A 20,080-nucleotide genomic window follows, 5' to 3' on the forward strand; every position below is an offset into this window, starting at 1 on the left:
GGAAAGAGAAGGGTCCTACGATAGTGGAAGAAGCGAAAAGGCAAGGCGTGGCTATGTTGGTTCTGGGCCAGAAGAAACCGCGGTCCACGACGTGGCGACTCCTCATGATGTGGGCGGGGCACCGCGTTGCCGCTGCCGGTAATGTAGTCGAGTACTGCATACAGAATGCCGATTGCATGGCGATCGCCGTGAGGAGAAAGAACAGAAGAGCCGGAGGGTACTTGATCACCACAAAGCGTCACAAAGATTTCTGGCTCTTGGCTTAGTTAATAAAATGTTGCATATGTATGTACTATTGCATGATAATGTAATATACATATTAATATAGTGGTAGTTTTGATGAGCTTTCTTATTTGTTTATTTGTTTATTTGTTTATTGTTTACTTTTTGTGGAGATGGAGAGATTTCTAAAGTTCTAACCTTACTTCTTCTACCATCATGAAATGATCAATGTGTCTCGGTTTATGTATTGTTTGTGCATATTAATAAAGCATATTGAAGAAGAATTATATGATTGTGGGATTGGGACGTGAATGATGATGAAAGTTTGATGGTATCTTAGCTTAGTTTTAAGGGTGGGGACAAGACAATGGGTCAATGAAGGCACGTCACGTGGTTCTAAACGACAAAAGTTGGCCTCTGCCGGGGGACAAACACACCCGTAACTGGGACATGGTGAGGGACACGTACATCTACCTGAAAAAATATGCCTTTGAAATCAATATAACACGGTTCCAAAAATCGTTAGCTCATTAATAATTAAAAAAGTAATGGTGAGCTTATACATCAAATATTCGTGGTTGTGAACTGTAAGGTGATTCTATTCTAGCTACTTGGCGGAAAAAAAGGTGTTAATTGGCTGAAACTAATAAGAAGGAGTTTCTATTGTACAACTAAAAAATAAATAAATTATAAGTGGTTAATTATTTTCAGCCGTTAAATTTGTATTACAAACTGTTTATTTTATATTTTTTTAATCTAATGTGATTTTGATCTGGCCTACCACGAAAACTCTCTAAAAAGAAAGGAAAAAGAGGGTAAAGCTAATTCCATTTGATTAAGGTCCTTAAAAAAAATCATTGATTAAGGAATTTTGTTAGTGAAATGGAACTTGTTTGGTAATATATTGTTTTGTCCTTTTTTTAAAGAGGAAATTATGAATCTTGTCCTGTCGTTTGAGCAAAATAGCAATTTTTTGGCATGTACATTTAAAACAAAATCATAAACGACAATAAATTTGTAATGGTAAATATAGCTGCAAGTTTGGATCGGGCTAAACAGGTCGGCTCCTGTTACTGTTGGTCCAGGCTCAACTCTAAATTTTTTGGGCTTAGAGCTGGGCTGGACCGACCATCTCTCTTTTAAGATTGGGCCGGCCCAGCCCGAAATTTTCCTTTAGGCCTCCGGGTCCCGTCCGGGCGGTCCAAACTTACGCCTTTAATGGTAAGCCACATCTTTTTCCATAAACGACATAAATTTCAAAAGTTTGGATAAGATGTCACTGAAATGTTTGAAGGACATCCTTCAAAAAAAAAAAATGTTTGAAGGACAACAAAATTTCTTATAAACCACAAAAACAAATAAACAGCACAGGATAGAACAATACGAGTTACAATACCTAGAAACGACTAAAGGCCCTAAAAACAACGATAATTGTTACAAACGACAATCACATTTATATAAATAAAGTACTATAAACTACAACGTATTTGTAAACATTTATCTTACAAACATGGATAGCGAAAATAACTTTGCAAACAAGTAGATTAATGAAAAATAACACATCTTTTGTTTGTTAGAAACATCAATATGTAAAATCACTTACAAACGACAATAACCTCAACAACAACAACAACGTACAAACGACAAAATTGTATAAACTAAACGGATGACGCGTTTTTAAAATATGATGTACTGTAAAAAGCACAACAACATCTACTATGACGACAATAAACAATATAAACCGAAACATCTCTTCTGAACTACAACAATTCTGGAAAACGACAACTTCTCCTATTGATGACAAACGACAATACTTCTTCAGGAGATCATAGAGGTGTCAAAAGGGCCATGCCGGGCGGCATGGCCCTTCTGACCTAGGCCTAGGCATGGCCCTCTACAATAGAGGGTCAGGCTTGGACCGGGCCTGAGGGGAGGGGCCAAAGTCGAACCCGGGCCCAAGCCCTACTAATGGTCTTGTAGGACCGGCCCTTTAAGACTTTATTGGGCTGGCCCTACTAAAGGCATCGGCTGACCGGGGCAGTTGACCGGTAGAGGCATCACCGGTCGACCGGTGGCTTACAACTTCTCTGCTACCGGACGACCGGATTACACTGGATTCCCCTCAAAACTCAATTTTAACTTAATTTTCTTAATGCACTTGAGTTTCAATTATGATTAACAATTTTTTTAGGATTTTTTTTATAATTTCATATTTCATGACAAAAAAAAGTAATTTATCATATGCCCTAAAAAAATGTGATTTTATTGAAATAATATGGATAATTACAAGAAAATGATTGCTTGACTAGACAACATAGGTCGACCGGCTGGCACTAAAATGCCTCAAACTTCACTAAAATTTCATGTCACGGGCCTGGGCCTTCGCAAGCTGTGCCTGGGCTGCTGGCCTCAAACATGAGGCCCATTCCAAACCCTTTTGGCGTGCCGGCCCGGCCCGGCCTATAACAGTATAGGACTGGGCCGTGCTGAATTTATCAGTGTAGCAGGCTGGACGCTTGGCCTAATTGATACCTCTAGGAGAGCAATCCTATGGAAGCACGTCAAGCATAAGGTCAAAGCAAGCTTTGATGTACAATGAAATCTGAGTTTCATTTCGATGGTTCAGACTGCTAACGCTGAGGTGGAGGTTGACGTCCTCCGTGACACAAATGACATGTGCATCATCAAACTCAAACGACATGTTATTTTTAAGGAAAACGACATTGATTTTGAAACTTTGAATGTATGTAGCCCATCAATGTCGTCGTCAAAATGTTTCAATTCAACGACATTGAAATCTAGAATGAAATGACAACACGTCTTTCGTATGTCATTTTGAGAATTAAACCAACAAAATTAAAATGATAAATTTTATTGGCACCCTAAATTTTAATATAATAAAGTACATGATTTATCATGATTTTATAAAAATTTATTATTTATGTCATTCTAAATAATTGAGTGCTGTTATAATTTTTTTATTTTCTTTTTATTAATTGAATGACTAATTAGAATAATTTCAATTTTTAAATATGTTAGGGTGCCTTAATAAGAACTTGGGTATGAATAAAATTTTTAAAAAATTAGATAAACGACTTTTTTGATCATCTTTTTTAATAAATAGCTAAATTTTTTTTAATTTTTTTTAAATAAATGTTTGAACTTTTTTTATTTTAATAAAATGGCATTTTTTTTAATAGTCAATTGATCGATTTATTATTGTAATTTATTAATGATTTATTATTTATAAGCATGTAATTTGTTGATTGAAATTGATTAATTATTAATTAATTTTAGTTAATTATTAACTATTAATTGATATTAATTAATAATAAAAAATCTTCAAGTTATTTAATGATAAATTTAAGTTAATAACTGCTAAGTCTGTGAGTAATAGACCAGTCAATCAGTGATTAACTTTTAAAAGTTTATTTGTTCCACTCATTTAAATTGAGAATTTAAATTGAGAATTTAATTCATGTGAGAAAAACTACTATAATAAAAAAAGTTAAATTTAAATTTTTATAAGAGAAAATGTTGTAATAAAAGTTTGAATTATAATTCGAGAGACCTAAGTTAAGTGGGCCCGTTCGGTTCGCTAATTCGAGTTGAGATGTGATGTTATATAAAAGCTTTTTACTGTAGTAAAAATGTTAGATGTGACTGTTTATGATAACTTTTTACTGTAGCAAGAATTGAATTCTAAATTCGAATATGCGAAAAGAATGGGCCATACCACTAAAATTAATAAAGCAAACGACCATTTTGCTAATTTTACGACACCTCGGTTATTTTTTAAGAAAATCCGTATGTGCCGTTATCCCACCAACAACAACGAAGAACAAGAACCCCAGCAAAACCCTAAATCAGCATTCTTCTCCGACCTCTTGAACGCAAACCAGCAACGCCATTACCATCTTCTTGGACTGTTTATCGGAGTGGAGAAACCATGGCGAAGACATCAAAACAAGGCGGCGCCGCCGCCAAGACCAAGAAGAAGAAGACGAAGAAGTCAGGTCCAGAGGCCGTCGCCATGAAAGTCCAGGTTCCCAAACCCAACAACCCCTTCGAGACAATTTGGTCGCGAAGGAAATTCGACATTCTCGGCAAGAAGCGCAAGGGGGAAGAGCGCCGTATCGGCCTCGCTCGCTCTCAAGCCATCGAAAAGGCAACTTCGCAAGCCTCATTTCCTGAATTTTCATCCGAAATTTCGCCATTTTTTTGCGATGTTTTGCTGGTTTTGTGGAGTTCGTGATTTTGTGTTTTGGTTTTGGTTGTGTGGAACAGAGGAAGAAGACGCTGCTGAAGGATTACGAGCAGAGCGGGAAGTCTTCGGTGTTTGTGGATAGGCGTATCGGAGAGCAAAATGATGACCTAGGCGAGTTCGATAAGGCCATTCTTCGTTCCCAGCGCGAACGCCAAGTGAGGATCTTGGATTTTCTGATGCGTTTTGTGTAGAATTAGTTTTCATTTTCATGTTTGATTGGCGTTCTAAGCTAGTAATTTGACGATTAAACGATTATGAAGTGTAAATTCCTTTGCTTTATTGAGTTTTCTTAGCGATTATGAAGTGGATTTGGAGAATGTGATTTTTATTAATCTTTTTATACTTGTCCCCCACCCCCTTTTCTTTTCGTTTATAGTTGAAAATCAGTAAGAAAAGCAAGTATAACTTATCTGACGGAGAGGAAGATGAGTTGGATATTTCGGGTTTTGGTGCATTATCCGGGAGGGACGATTTTGAAGATGAAATGTTGCCTGATGATGATGAAGATTACGGCGGTGAAGAAGCTGCTGGCATCGAGAGTATGTGCCGCTTGATACATTGATTCCATGATTGATGAGTTCTTTTGTTCGATTTCTGTTGCCGCTTAAGGCATTTTCATTATGCGAGGGGTTCTGATGCTGCATATTTTTTTGTTCTCTGCAGAAGATCCATTTGCGCGAAGGCAGAATGTTCTTGACTGGGGTCGATCCGAAGGAGAGGATAATGTAAGATTCCTTCCGCTACCTTAGTTCTTGTTGTTTGTCTCTGTCCCCCTTTTGCCAGGCAGGTGTATTGTGTTTACTCTATCGATTAAGCATCACATACTTTTTGTAGTGTGGCAGAATTTGGTTTCATAATCCTATTTGACATCTCCCAACTGCTTCATGTTATTTCTCTTTCTATCTTTCTCTAACTGTTTGTACTTGTATCTGCTGTGATCAATTGGAAGTTTAATGTTTTGCAGCATAGAACACTGCAGTGGTTGATCATTTTGATTGTTCGTGATTACATTTATTGCTTATGCCCATCGTAATAGAAACGTTCGTGATTACATTTATTGCTTATGCCCATCGTAATAGAAACATAGTATAATGATATCTTTGCGTTCTTCGATTGATTGTTACGTATGTTTACAATGTGATACTTTGATTCTGCAGAAGCACAAAACCAAGAAGGAAGTGATGGATGAGCTCATATTAAAGAGCAAGTTTTACAAGGTGAAGATTGTTCTATTTTATTTAAAATTAATTTACTTTTTTCAATATTGATATGCCGGTTTTTCAGACTTTTTTTTTTTTTTTATTTTTTAAAACATTATTATAATGATTTCCTTACAAAAATTCCATTATTTTTGCTAGGCACAAAAAGCAAAAGATAAGGAAGAGAATGAACAGTTGATGGAAGAATTGGACAAAAACTTCACGTCCTTGGTGCAATCAAAAGCATTATTATCTGTCACTGAACCTGGGAAGATGAACGCTTTAAAGGCTCTTGTCAACAAGAGCATTCCGAATGAGCAAGTAAAAAAGGATGTGTTTTCTGCTATGCAAAATTTAGGAACTTCTAATCAGGTACATTTTCTTAGATGATGTCTTTTAGGTGTGGGAAACTTCCAATCTGTTAGATTTGTGCTATTGGTTTGTAAAGTAGCCACGCTCTGCAATGTCTATGATCTCAGTTTTGAAATTCTTCATTAAATAATATGTTTTTTATTTTTTTATTATTTACTTCTTTCCGTTGTTTTTTACGTTATAGGAAAAACCTGATGCTTATGACAAGATGGTTAAAGCAATGGCACTGGAAATGCGTGCTCGCCCCTCAGATAGGACAAAAACGCCAGAGGAGGTTGCCCAGGAGGAGAGAGAAAGATTAGAGCAGTTAGAGGTATCTCTCTCATTTATCAGTTGCTAAGATCCAGGCATGTGATTTGCATGCTCAGACTATGCTGACTTTCCCTTACCTATATTCCTAGCCATTATTCAATAGATGTTTATTTTGTAGAAACATCATTGCTACACTTATCTGTGCAACATGTTTTTGGAAAAACTAATCTAAGTTAGTATTTGAAAAGTTATTCTAGTTCTTCTTGTTTAAAAAGAATCTGGTATTTTACAGCAGTTCGTAGTGTTATACTTTCAGAAATTGTATGCTGTATATAACTTGTATAAAAAAAAAAACTTCAGGAAGAAAGGCAAAAGAGGATGCTTGCCACAGACGACTATACCGACGAGGAGGATGAAGATGCAGAGAAACTGTCTTCCCAAAGGCCAAGAGCAATATCTGGTGACGATCTTGGTGATTCCTTTGTGCTTGATGAGGAGCCCAGGGCTAAAAAGGGTTGGGTTGATGAGATTCTTGAAAGAGATGCTGAAAACAGTGACAGTGAAGAAGGTGATTCTTCTGCGGATTCAGAGAATTCTGAAAATGGCAGTGATGAAGAAGGGTCTGATGAAGATAATGATGTACGCGAGGAGGGTCTATCAATCAAGGACTGGGAACAGAGTGATGATGAAAACCTTGAAATTGATTTGGATCAGGAGGAAGATGAAGATGAAGAACATGATGAAGATGATTACGCTGACGAGAAAGATATAAAGCCAATAGATTCAAAAAAAGAACAGAATATTCATTCTGTTGAAACAAGTGAAGGGCACAAAGATTCTTTGCATGCTAGGAAAAAGACAGCCGATGAAAAACAGCCTTCAATGCGGTTAGAGCTTCCCTACCTAATTGAAGCTCCAAAAACCTTTGAAGAATTCTGTGCATTAGTGGATAATTGCTCTAATAGTGATACTATCTTGATAATCAATCGAATTCGGGCTAGTAATGCAATCAAGCTAGCAGCAGAAAATCGGAAGAAAATGCAAGTATGAAACTATTAAAAAAAAAAGATTTATATAATATTTCTTGATTGAAGAGTTTTGGCCAAATATATTTCCTATGCTATCATTGTATTTACTTAACATTTCTGCCCATTTTCAGGTGTTTTATGGTGTGCTGCTGCAGTATTTTGCTGTCTTGGCAAATAACAGGCCATTGAATATTGAGTTATTGGATTTATTGGTGAAGCCATTGATGGACATGAGTGCAGAAATCCCGTATTTTGCTGCAATCTGTGCTCGACAAAGGATTTTACGAACCCACACACAATTTTGTGAGATCATCAAGAACCCAGGTAGGTGAATTCTCATACCTTAATTTATTTTTCTACCACAATACATTTTTTTAAGCTTGCTGCTGATGTCCTATTGCCCGGTCAAATTCACTGTGTCCTTGCAGAAAATAGTCGTTGGCCTTCGTCAAAGACATTATTTCTCTTGAGACTTTGGTCCTTGATATTTCCTTGCTCCGACTTCCGCCATGCAGTCATGACCCCGGCAATATTGTTAATGTGTGAATATCTTATGCGTTGCCCCATCATATCGGGTCGTGATATTGTTGTTGGCTCTTTCCTGTGCTCTATGCTACTCTCTGTATGTATATTTGGAACTGTTTTACTTTTTTATCTGACAGTTTATGCAATCTGAATGTGTTTATTGAGAAAGTTCGTTAGCTTGTATCCAGTTGCAGGTATTTCAATTAATTAATTTTGTGATGCAGTTAGTGAAACAATCTCAGAAGTTCTGTCCTGAAGCAATTTTGTTTCTTCGAATGTTGCTGATGGCAGCTAAAGATGGAAACACGACGTCAAATCAAGATACTCAAGTACGATTTTGTTTGTTTCAAAATTCATTTATGAATATAGGATGGGGCTAATATTTATGCTACCATTCATAAAATGAATCACTTCATTCATGAGAACTAAATATCTTACAAAAAATAACTCTACTCTACACAGAGTCTATTGTTTGATGACATAACCATTTGATCTCTGTATGTGTTTGCAGTATTATTATCTCATGGAATTAAAGGCGCTCAATCCCCTGATTTCTTTACGTGGACATGCAAATGAGATTGATCCCCTGAATTTCTTCACTATAATGGACCTGCCAGAGGACTCTTCATTTTTTGACACTGAGAATTTTAGGTTAGTACTGGATTGTTGTCATTTTATTTTGTAATGTGCTGGATTGGGGTTATTTTATATAGTGTTTATATTATGCAGACTGTATAGTTGGTAATTACTTGTTTATGGCCAAAGTTGAAAATTGCTCCAGTAGATGATGCCAATGTATTTTATTTATTTATTTTTTCCCTGTAGCGAATGAACTCCTAGAAGTTAGCAAGTATAATAATTCCCTGTTTATCCATGTTACGAGTACTTTTCATCAGTATGTGGTCAAGTTAGATCTTCTGTGCCAAAAGATGTTGTATTTGCATTGAAATATAAAACTCTGTTAGCGTTAGGGCTATATGTCCTCTTGCAAGAGCTCCATTTTTCTCTTTGATAGTTTGATGAAAATTTGAACTTTCTAACTTTCAGGACTAGTGTACTGGCTACTGTGGTTGAAACTCTACGAGGATTTGTCAACGTATATGAGGGCTTGAGTTCTTTTCCTGAAATTTTCTTGCCAATTTCAGTTTTGTTACGTGAAGTGGCACAACAAGAAAACATGGTAGGTCCATTACAAGATAAACTCAAAGATGTTGCTCAACTCATCGAGACAAAAGTTAATGAACGTCACATGTTGCGGAAACCTCTTCAAATGCGGAGACAGAAGCTGGTGCCAATCAGAATGCTTAATCCCAAATTTGAAGAGAAGTAATTACTCTACAGTTTCCATTTTCGTTCTCTTTTCATAATGCTTCTCAGAATAGGTGGTCTGCATTGGGTGCATTAACTTGGTCATGTTGTTCTGCAGCTTTGTGAAGGGGAGAGACTACGATCCAGATCGTGAAAGGGCTGAGAGGAGAAAGTTGAAGAAACGCCTAAAAGAAGAGGCTAAAGGGGCGATTCGCGAGCTGCGTAAAGACAATTATTTCTTGCAGGAGGTTAAAGCAAGGGACAAGGCAGCGATGGAAGAAGAAAAGACACAGAAATATAACAAGGTGAAAGCATTCCTTGACGAACAAGAACACGCTTTCAAATCTGGGCAATTAGGAAAAGGCAGGAAAAGGAGGAGATGAAGCTGACTTTTGTTCTTGCATGTTCCTTTTGTTTTGACCGTTGTATCGGGCTCGGGTAAGGTAATATTTTTGGCAAAACTATTCCCTTGTATGTTGTCTGTTTGATATTGTATTCAATCCTCTCTTTGACTCGTGCAGTTGCTCATCCTGTTGTATCAAGGTTGGAAGACTTGAAAGAAAGAGCTTCAAGCCCTTCACATTTTCTGCTGAGCACAACTCCACGCAAATCTTGTATTAATGTAATTTATTCGCTATATGTTTATAGCAATATGTTTCTGCCCGTTTGAGTCTGTTCCCGTGAATTCCTCAGATTTGAGGATCAAATTTTGACCCTTTTTTTTTTCATCCACATTTGCAATTACTGTTAAAGCAGTTCATAGCGTAATTTCAATATTTACTTATCCATTATGAGTGCGCATCTTCTGTGCAATCTGATCAACTAATGATGTAGACTCTGGCAAGGTGTCTAAGATGGTGGCACCAGATCAAAATTCTTGGTTTTAAGCTGTATCGTGTGCAATTTGGATCTTCATGCTTTTGCCATACACCTCCAATACGGAAAAAAAGAAGCATTAAGCAAAAAAAGAAAAAAAAAAGAAAAAGAAAAAGAAAGGTGAAAAAGAAAAAGAAAAAGAAAGTCTGATAGCTTCTATAACTTTCCAGCACAAAAAGTCTGACGCCATTTTTTTGGTGGTGAATTTTTAACATGCAAAATTGTTGCTAGCTAATTATATTATGGTACATTATTTAATAGATTTAAATTTTGAAGCATAAAAAAGTCAATCAAAAGACATTTTAAATTTTTTAAATGACATGACACTAATATAGTTAGTTAGATATTATTTTAAGGTCTCCTTCAGTTTATTGACTTGAGTTTTCAATTCGAGTTGAGATGTTATTTTATGTGAGTTTTTAACTTGAGTAAAAAAGTTAGATGTGATTTTTTATGAGAGCTTTTAACTGTAATAAAATTGGAATTAAAATTTCGAATCGGTGAAATAAACGAAGCCTAAATTAAAATAGATGGTTCGAGTCCACACTGGTGTTTGCATTTTTTTATTTGAAATTCATTCTTTTTAAAAAACTAAAACCGGGAAAAATAAATCTGAATTACATGTTTTGAAATCCGAAATCAACAAGTTGGAATAAATAGGGAAAACACTTTGTCTCCCACATTTATCCCCATCAAACATAAAGCCCATCTCTTGTTTGATGGAGATCATATAAAATTACGCAACAAATAAATAATAAGGATTACACAACAAATTATTGATTTTGTTACATTATTTTTCTCTTATAAAAAATTTAAATTTTAAATGTCAGAATTAAGAATCATAATTTGAATATATATTCTAAACAACCCCGTACTGATATATTATTGATACAAATGACCCCGTACTGATTTATTGATATAAATGACATAGCTCAGGGGATTTGATAAAATTTATCCATTTATGAAAGCTGTTCTTGTCCACATTCCCTCGGCCTCGGGACAAAGCATACTTCGCTTTTATACTATTTATTAGTTTAGTGCTTGACCATTTCGCATTGGTGGGGACCCGTTGTACAACAACACCTATTGTGTCGGCACATAAAATCTAAATCATCTTTTATAATGGATCACTGAGATTTGAAACTTGAAATAACTTAGAACTATAGAGAAAAATAATCAAGAAAGGTGAGTCCAGCAAGAGATTTGATGCTTCTTGTTTTATGCTTTCTCTTTGTGTGCCTTCTATTAGCTCTGATCAAGATATCCAACAAGCTATGGTGGTCCCCAACTCGTCTACAGCATCTGATGCGTTTGCGAGGAATCAAAGGCCCTTCTTACAGATTCATCCATGGAAGCACCAAAGAAATCTTGACCATGCAAAAGGAAGCCATGGCCAGACCTATGCCATGTTTATCACATGACATATTTCCTAAACTTCAGCCTCATATCCACTATTGGACCAACTTATATGGTACATGACACTTTTGTATTGTAACCTTAGTACTATGTCTATCTGAATTTGGCTTCCAAAGATTTTTTTTTTTGGGGTACTTTTAGTACTAAATTTTTGCCTTTTATATAACAGGAAAGAACTTTCTTCAGTGGGATGGTCCTCAAGCTCAATTGGTTATAACAGAAGCTGAGTTGATCAAAGAGGTACTGAATGACAGAGATGGAGTGTATTCCAAAGGCAAGGGAAAAGCCTTTTTTAAGAAGTTATTAGGAGATGGACTTGTTATATCTCAAGGTGAAAAGTGGGCAAAAGTGAGGAAACTTGCTAACCATGCCTTCCATGCAGAGAGCCTTAAAGTATGCTCTTCTTGTTACTCCTTTCACTACCATTGCTACTTACCCTTTACTCTAGTTGAAGAGAAAGAAGTAGATTAAATAATTTGGTTTAACTTGTTATTTTATTTATTTATTTTTAAACTTGAGGGTGAGGATATTTGAAATCTACGCCTTATGGTGAAGTCAGGTGCGGATACCGCTAGGCTATGATTGCAATCACGGTTTAACTTGTTATTTATTAAACCATATCATGAAACTTGAATCAATAGTAGTCACTAGTTTTTAGCAATTATCATCAATAGGACCCTGAAATGAGAGATTTTTCTAGGCATTTATCATGGTTGTCATGGGATTTATTTATTTAGATTTTTCTAGGCAAATATCAAGGTTGTCATGGTTGTTTTATTTTATTGTTTTTTTTTTTTTTGTTTTGTTTTGGGGAAAGAGGATGATTCCAGCAATGATTGAGGGAGTTGAAAGCATGTTAGAGAGATGGAAGCATCTAGAGGGAAAAGAGATTGAGGTGTATGAAGAATTTAGGTTCTTAATGTCAGAGGTGATTTCAAGGACAGCTTTTGGGAGTAGTTACTTGGAAGGGAAAAACATTTTTGAGATGTTGATGAAGTTGGCCTTATTGGCATCCAGAAATTTCTACGAACAAACCTTTCCTGTCATCAGGTAAGTCCTTTTATTAAACTAAGTAACTACATTATGCCTACAAAGCATAAAACTACATTAGTTCTTAAACTCATTCTTAGGCAGCAGAGAGGCTTTAGTTACTTGGTCTATATTTTGCAGTACAGTTTTTAAAACTGAAGATCAGATAGAATCAGAGAGGCTTGAGAAAAGATTACGCGAATCCATTGTCGGGTTGATCAAGAAAAGAGAAGAGAAAGTGGTGATCAGTGGAGAGGAGGACAACTTTGGAAGTGATTTTCTTGGATTACTTGTAAAAGCTCGTCATGATGTCAATGAGAACCAGAGATTTTCAGTAGATGATGTGGTTGATGAGTGCAAGACATTCTATTTTACTGGGCAAGAAACCACTAACAGTTTGCTTGCTTGGACTGTGCTTTTGTTGGCAATCCATACTGAATGGCAAGAGGAAGCGAGGAAGGAGGTTAACAATCTATTGGGAAAGCAAAATCCAAAACCAGATGACTTAATCCAACTTAAAACTGTAAGAAAAGTATCAAATTATTTGTCTAAATAGAAAAGTTCAAATTATTCTTGAAGTCTTGATTCCTTTTGAAGGAAATTATCATTTTGATACCCGCAGTTTTTAACTTTATCATATTGATATCTCAGCGTTCCGATAATTCTATTGGGACACCTTGTAGTACAAACAATTTCCTTTTCTTTAGTCTATTTTTTATTTTTTCTTTTCTTTTTTAGTGTGTTTTAAGACTAAAACGTGTGAAATGACATTTTATATCCCAAATAAACTACAAGGTACCGTAATGGTATTATCCGAACACGAAAGTACCAATCTAATAAAATTAAAAACCAAAGGGTACTAGGTCTCAGGATGATAATTTTCTTTTGTTTTTTTGTTTTTGTTTTGTGTTCCACTTCCAAAACAGGTAAGCCTGATCATCAACGAGTCTCTTAGACTTTATCCCCCGGTAGTTAGCATGTCAAGAAAAGTGGAAAGGGAAGTGAGATTGGGAGAGCTCAATCTTCCAGCTAACATGAGCTTGTTCATCTCAAACCTGGCAGTTCATCACGACCCTCAAATATGGGGAGAAGATGTGCATCTTTTCAAACCAGAGAGATTCTCTCCAGGAGTTTTTAAAGCTACTAAGAACAACATTGCCGCATTTGTACCCTTTGGATTTGGACCCCGAAACTGCGTTGGGTCTAACTTCGCCATCATGCAAGCAAAGATCGCTCTCGCGATGATTCTGCAGCGCTACACAGTCACTCTGTCACCGGCATATGTTCACTCGCCTGTTCAGGTTCTTACGAATCGCCCACAATATGGAGTTCAAGTAATGTTACACCCACATTTTGAAGCCTAGAGTTTGCCTGTGGCAGATATCTAGCAAGAGTGAAATTGCAAACATTGTACCACCAATTATTTTTTGAACTTTGTTTTGTTTTAGTTGTTTTCTACTTTGCTTGCTTTAGCTTATTTTCATTACATCTGCTTATTGCTATATATATTGGAAATCATAGAAGGCTCTCCCTTATTTAAACAGGCCAATCTTATTTGATCGTCTAGAACTATATGCCTGGCACATCAAAATCGGTTTTATCAAGCAACAGAGGCTAGAACTTCTGTTGTTTTGATGATGAGCACTTCTATTTTGGCTCCGCCTTTGTGGGACACATTTGTCTCATGCGGAGCTCAGAGCCAACTCCGCATGAAGACTAATTTTTTATTTTACAATCTACCAAGACTCCCTCAAAAGTGATACATCTATCTAGTGCCTCCACTCAAAGAATTTTTATTTTTAAAGCTGCAAATGTAGTTTACAGAATTTGAGTTTGGCCCTACTAATTTCAATTTTTCTATTTTGTCTTTGTTAGTTTTTCAAATCTCTCTCTTGAGTTGATATGAAATTCATTTTATCCTCTTTTTCTCTCTCAATTTATCTTTATTATTATTACTTTCTCCAAGTCTCTAAAGTAAAAGTGGAACAGCTATTTCCTTCTAAGAGTATCATGAAGAATTTATGACATCATCAAACAAGAGAAATTCACTAACATATACAATCAAACACAATTTTCAAATATCAATAATATCAATAAATAAATTAATAAAACTGTTAGTCAATGATTTAAAAAGCGTGGAATATGTTGGTAGAATAGTTGTTATATATTTCGTTACTATAGTATTTCCATAATCATGTTTCAAACATTTGTCTTAATTAAGTACCTGATCAGACTTTTCTGGATCCCTGATTGCTTTCCTAACCACTTTCACAAGAAATTGTAAATTATTGAGGATGGACAGTGACAAATTTTCTTTTGGTGGACCGATTTTCTACAAATGATGGGGCCTAATTCTGCGCCCGTGGTTTCCACCACATGAGCAAATCTCCTCCTCTTCTTTGATTTATTGATTGATTTTTGTTTTATATATCAAACAAGAAAGCTTTAAATTAGAGTGACAGAGAAAGAAGCTTAAGATCACTGAGAACTTCTGGGACAACCAAGAAAACATTGAAAGAAAAAAAAAAAGAAAAAATGAGTTGGTTGAGTGATGATCTTAAAATCCTTGTCTTAAGCTTTCTGTGCGTATGCCTTCTCTTAGAAAAATCCTTGTCTTAAGATACTTGGAGATGGTGTTTCAATGTCTCGAGTGGGCGAAAATGCGCAAACTCGCTACTCATGCCTTCTAGTCGGAAGCTTGAAAGTAAAAGTTCTTAAGTCTTACTCTCTCACTTCTTTGTTAGAACTGGAAAATAAAGTAATGTTAGCATAGTTGTCAGTTAGTACATTATGCATAATGCAAATTACTTTGATGAATATACCATCTTTGTAATCGGATGAGAGATTTTTGTTAGGTATTTTTATTAGTTGGCAATCTTGTAAAAATTCAAAAAATAGGTTCAAGAAAATTTCGTATTGTAAAAAAAGATTCAGAATCAGATTTGAAGTTAAAGATTGCAGATAAAACATTGGTTGAGATTTGGAGAGATAAGGATAAGGCCTTGGTCAAAAGAAGATAAGGTATAAGTGATTTGAATTTGAACAGATTGTGTGTAGATCTCTTGGAGATATGGATTGTGTTTCAATTTCAAATGAGAAGATTAAAAGTGACACCTCACGTGGAGAAGATAAAGCATATTATGGATGCTACATTACAAGTTCGGTTGAGTTTGTTTTTATGTTTGAATTTCAAAGTGAGCTTTATTTGCAAAAGTCGATTTGGAGATAAATGGGAGATATAGTACGTGGAGATCAAGCTTAGTTTATCTTTGAGATATATATATATATATATATATTGTATTTGTGCGTGGATGTTTTTTATGGGCATTAACGTGGAGTTGGCTAAGAGGAGATTATATGTTGCATGTTGAAATTGGTTTTGAAATTCAAAGTGAACATATTAATGCCGTAAATGTGAAGTGAGGAGATAACATGAAGATTTTGTGCTGATTCTTTAAGGAGATATTGTGAGTTGATTTAATAGAGAGAATCGTGCAGAGAAAAAGGAGAAGCTTATCTGAGTAAATTTGAAGGTAATTATCGAGAGGTCTTAGAAGATTTATTTAAAGGTCTTGTTTCAGGCCACTAAGGATGTGGGGTTTAATAGAATATTTTCATAAAAGAGTCTGTGAGTTTTTGTGAGCCTAGTGCGCTATTGAGATCGTCCTTCGGAAGAGGGATTTGTTGCTTTCAGGAGGAAGCTCTGCTAGTCCTGGGGAGTTCACCAGGTGAATAGAAGATGTGTGGTGCATGCTAAACAATCACTGTGGAGATTCGTAACAGCGGCGTCATTGTCTAGGAGGGAGTCCTTGAGTGAATAAGTCCGTCCGGTGTCTGTAATTTCTGGAACATAGTAAACTGTTTACTGTCTGGGCGTGGCCTGCAGATGTAGGTGTGCGCACCGAACTACAATATCATATTGTGTGTTCTTTTACTTTCTGCACTTTATTTTGCTCGAGCAACTGAACGTAATTAACCTAGATCTATCAAGTGGTATCAGAGCGGCTCACCGACCATAAGTTCGGTGAGATCTTGGAGAGTTGATCTGTCATATTTGGAATGGATTTTCTAAAGGAAGGAGGTTCAGTTACATGTCCCCCTTTGCTCGATGGTTTGAATTATTCATACTGGAATGCCCGGATGATGGCTTTCATCAAGGCTCAAGATGAGAAGGCATGGCGTGCTATTTTGAATGGCTGGAAACATCCAGTAACTAAAGATGCAGAAGGAAAAGAGATTCTAAAATCTAAAGGCTCCTGGAATAGTGATGAAAACAAGTTGGCCATCTACAACTCTCGTGCTCTCAATGCAATATTCAATGGAGTTGACATTAACCAGTTCAAGATGATATCTACATGTGAATCGGCAAAAGAAGCATGGGAGATTGCTCATGAGGGAACCGTCGCCATCAGACAATCTAAATTGAATATTCTCACAACCAGGTTTGAAAATCTTCGAATGCATGAAACTGAAACAATTTCTGAATTTAATTCACGGTTGTGTGATATAGCTAATGAATCATTTGCTCTCGGTGAAAAAATTCCTGAGGTAAAACTTGTTAGCAAGGCGTTGAGATCATTACCACAGAGATTTGCCTACAAAGTCACTGCTATTGAAGAGGCGAAAAACACTGAGACTATGAGACTTGATGAATTGATGGGATCACTGAGGACATTTGAAATGAATCTGAGTCAAACTAAGAAGGAGAAAGAGATTTCTCAGGGGATTACTTTCCAAGCCGAAGTGGAAGATAATGTTGAAGAAGATGAAGACTTCGCGGAGTCTCTTGCTCGATTGACAAAAAATTTTAACAGGGTGATGAAGAAGTTCAACGAGAAGAACCAAACTCCAACTTTCAACAACTCCAACAATTTTCAGAAAAATAAGGGAGCTACAAATTCCTCTAATGATAAGAAGAAGAATATGAGAATTCAATGCCGAGAGTGCGACAGTTACGGTCACATTCAGTCTGAGTGTGCTAACACTCTTAAAAAGAGGAACAAGTCTCTCAACGTCACATGGAGTGATGAGGATTCTGAAGGCAACCAGGAAGATGATGATCATGTGAACAACTATGTTGCGTTCAATGTCTACCAAGATGTTCTAAACTGCAATATTACAGATCGTGTCACAGCTCATGTTGCAACATCATCTGCAACAACATTTGCAACACACTCTGGAAAACTAGAAGAAAACATAGATTTTTCAGATTCTGACGGTTCCAGCGATGGTGAAGAACTAACTGAGGAGACAATCAAGGAGGCATATGAAACCATGTTCAACAAATGGGTTTTGATAGTTAAAATGAATAAGTCTTTGCGGGAGCGAATCGATGAGCTTATTAAAGAGAAGGATGTACTTAGGAGGGCTGCTGTAAACTATGAATTTCGGGCTGTTGAAAGGGAGAAAAAGCTGCTGGAGACAAGATTTGAATTAGAGTACACTCAAAAGTCATTTAAGATGATGAATTCTGGCACCACAAAATTGGATCACATTATCTCGATAGGAAAAGCGAGTGGTGATCGACATGACCTTGACTATACTGGTGAGAGCTCAACGTCCAAAATAATGTTTGTGAAGAAGACGTCTGCCCCTAAGCCTTTGACTTCCTCCAGTAAGAAGGTTACTATCTCATCCCCTCGACATAGATGGTTTGTCCCCACATGCCATTACTGCGGTTTACTTGGCCACATAAGACCGAGATGCTACAAGTATTTAAATGATTGGAAGAACGGTATGTTTATTAATCCACCAAATTTTACAAACTCAAAGAAGACACCTAACGTGAATATTGATGTGCAAAATAATTTTTCTAGACGTGTGTGGGTAAGGAAATCTGATTTGAGGTGTCATAAGGCTTATACTTCTTTAGAAGCATGTACTAATGATTGTGGGTGTAGTGATGCTGGTTGCACTAAGCGATTGACAAGTGTTAAGAGCATTATACATGGAAGAATGCTACATTCAGGGGGAGTAAGACATAGAAAAGATTCAAGGGGAGTAAGCTACAGAGATCAATGCCCTCAAAGATATCTAGTGTGAAGTGTTACACCGACTGTTCCAGCAAATGTTACAACATGATATGCGACATCAGCTACTGAAGACATGTCTAGGGCGTGATTTTTTTTTTATTTTTTTCGTTGTTTCTTTGGCTTATTTTTGCCAAAAAGGGGGAGCAATGTAATTTTTTATAATTTTTTACCTTTTTAAATTTTTAGGATCTTTTGTTAGTTTTGCCAAAAAATACCAAAGGGGGAGATTGTTAGGTATTTTTATTAGTTGGTAATTTATTGGCAATCTTGTAAAAATTTAAAAAACAGGTTCAAGAAGATTTCGTATTGCAAAAGAAGATTTAAAATCAGATTTGAAGTTAAAGATTGCATATAAGACATTGGTTGAGATTTGGAAATTGGAGATATAAGGGTAAGGCCTTGGTCAAAGGAAGATAAGGCATTAGTGATTTGAATTTGAACAGATTGTGTGTAGATCTCTTGGAGATATGGATTGTGTTTCAATTTCAAATGAGAAGATTAAAAGTGGCACCTCACGTGGAGAAGATAAAGCATATTATGGATGCTACATTACAAGTTCGGTTGAGTTTATTTTTATGTTTGAATTTCAAAGTGAGCTTTATTTGTAAAAGTGGATTTAGAGATAAATGAGAGATATAGTATATGGAGATCAAGCTTTTAGTTTATCTTTGAGATATATATATATATATATATATTGTATTTGTGTGTGGATGTTTTTTATGGGCATTAACGTGGAGTTAGCTAAAAGGAGATTATATGTTGCATGTTGAAATTGGTTTTGAAATTCAAAGTGAACATATTAATGACGAAAATGTGAAGTGAGGAGATAGCATGAAGATTTTGTGTTGGAATATTCTTTACGGAGATATTGTGAGTTGATTTAATAGAGAGAATCGTGCAGAAAAAAAAGGAGAAGCTTATCTGAGTAAATTTGAAGATAATTCTCGAGAGGTCTTAGAAGATTTATTTAAAGGTCTTGTTTCATGCCACTAAGGATGTGGGGTTTAATATAATATTTTCAGAAAAGAGTCTGTGAGTTTTTGTGAGCCTAGTGCACTATTGAGATCGTCCTTTGGAAGAGAAATTTGTTGCTTTCGGGAGGAAGCTCTGCCAGTCGAAGGGAGTTCCCCAGGTGAATAAAAGACGTGTGGTGCATGCTAAATAATCACTGTAGAGATTCATAACATCGGTGTCATTGTGTAGGAGGGAGTCCTTGAGTGAATAAGTCCGTCCGGTGTCTGTAATTTCTGAAACATAGTAAAATGTTTACTGTTTGGGCGTGACCCCGCAGATGTAGTGTGCGCACCGAACTGCGATATCATATTGTGTATTCCTTTACTTTCTGCACTTTATTTTACTCGAGCAACTGAACGTAATTAACCCAGATCTATCAATTTTTATAAGTATATGATGGGATATGATTCCTGCAATGATTGCCAGTGTTGAGACGATGATCGAAAAATGGAAATATCATCAAGGCAAAGAGATTGATGTGTATGAGGATTTTCGGTTGGTTGTTGATATCAAAAGTGATTTCAAGGACAGTATTTGGGA

The 20,080-nt window shown here is 36.1% G+C and overlaps 4 protein-coding genes across 5 annotated transcripts in view; all 4 read left to right on the forward strand.

Annotated features, from left to right (window-relative positions):
• Positions 1-266, forward strand: part of LOC21409120 — a 1,383-nt gene extending 1,117 nt beyond the window's left edge. The window contains 1 exon segment of the mRNA XM_010093313.2: positions 1-266. This exon segment is cut by the window's left edge and continues 16 nt beyond it. Coding sequence (XP_010091615.2) covers positions 1-266 — 266 coding nt within the window.
• A 3,798-nt stretch (positions 267-4,064) lies between these two features.
• Positions 4,065-9,843, forward strand: LOC21409122 (nucleolar protein 14). 2 transcript variants are annotated; one of them, XM_024162481.1, is made up of 15 exons: positions 4,065-4,390; positions 4,510-4,644; positions 4,866-5,028; positions 5,153-5,214; positions 5,647-5,706; positions 5,848-6,060; positions 6,245-6,373; positions 6,673-7,356; positions 7,472-7,664; positions 7,769-7,962; positions 8,090-8,194; positions 8,377-8,516; positions 8,913-9,191; positions 9,292-9,616; positions 9,695-9,843. In XM_024162481.1, the coding sequence occupies exons 1-14, from the start codon at positions 4,172-4,174 to the stop codon at positions 9,554-9,556; spliced, it is 2,841 nt and encodes a 946-aa protein (XP_024018249.1). In that variant the 5' UTR covers positions 4,065-4,171; the 3' UTR covers positions 9,557-9,616; positions 9,695-9,843. The 2 variants fall into 2 exon arrangements, with proteins under 2 accessions (XP_024018249.1, XP_024018250.1); XM_024162482.1 differs by having other exon boundaries at positions 9,292-9,611.
• Positions 9,844-11,193: 1,350 nt separating this feature from the next.
• Positions 11,194-14,035, forward strand: LOC21409123 (cytochrome P450 CYP749A22). The gene is made up of 5 exons (XM_024162478.1): positions 11,194-11,520; positions 11,635-11,858; positions 12,283-12,515; positions 12,636-13,017; positions 13,421-14,035. The coding sequence occupies exons 1-5, from the start codon at positions 11,256-11,258 to the stop codon at positions 13,856-13,858; spliced, it is 1,542 nt and encodes a 513-aa protein (XP_024018246.1). The 5' UTR covers positions 11,194-11,255; the 3' UTR covers positions 13,859-14,035.
• A 2,518-nt stretch (positions 14,036-16,553) lies between these two features.
• On the forward strand, positions 16,554-18,536 carry LOC112090655. Its single transcript, XM_024162544.1, has one exon. The coding sequence runs from the start codon at positions 16,554-16,556 to the stop codon at positions 18,534-18,536; it is 1,983 nt and encodes a 660-aa protein (XP_024018312.1).
• The last annotated feature ends 1,544 nt before the right edge of the window (positions 18,537-20,080 follow it).

This window comes from Morus notabilis, unplaced genomic scaffold, assembly GCF_000414095.1.
Source record: "Morus notabilis unplaced genomic scaffold, ASM41409v2 Scaffold73, whole genome shotgun sequence".
Lineage (NCBI taxonomy): Eukaryota > Viridiplantae > Streptophyta > Magnoliopsida > Rosales > Moraceae > Morus > Morus notabilis.

Excerpts from the sequence above, each read along its gene's own strand:
- LOC21409122 (XM_024162481.1), top strand. The coding sequence starts at position 4,172 with ATGGCGAAGACATCAAAACAAGGCGGCGCCGCCGCCAAGACCAAGAAG. Across the intron at positions 6,061-6,244 it reads ATTTAGGAACTTCTAATCAG|GAAAAACCTGATGCTTATGA; the intron begins GTACATTTTCTT and ends TTTACGTTATAG. Across the intron at positions 8,195-8,376 it reads CGTCAAATCAAGATACTCAA|TATTATTATCTCATGGAATT; the intron begins GTACGATTTTGT and ends ATGTGTTTGCAG.
- LOC21409123 (XM_024162478.1), top strand. The coding sequence starts at position 11,256 with ATGCTTCTTGTTTTATGCTTTCTCTTTGTGTGCCTTCTATTAGCTCTG. Across the intron at positions 11,859-12,282 it reads TCCATGCAGAGAGCCTTAAA|AGGATGATTCCAGCAATGAT; the intron begins GTATGCTCTTCT and ends TTTTGGGGAAAG. Across the intron at positions 12,516-12,635 it reads CAAACCTTTCCTGTCATCAG|TACAGTTTTTAAAACTGAAG; the intron begins GTAAGTCCTTTT and ends TATATTTTGCAG.
- LOC112090655 (XM_024162544.1), top strand. The coding sequence starts at position 16,554 with ATGGATTTTCTAAAGGAAGGAGGTTCAGTTACATGTCCCCCTTTGCTC.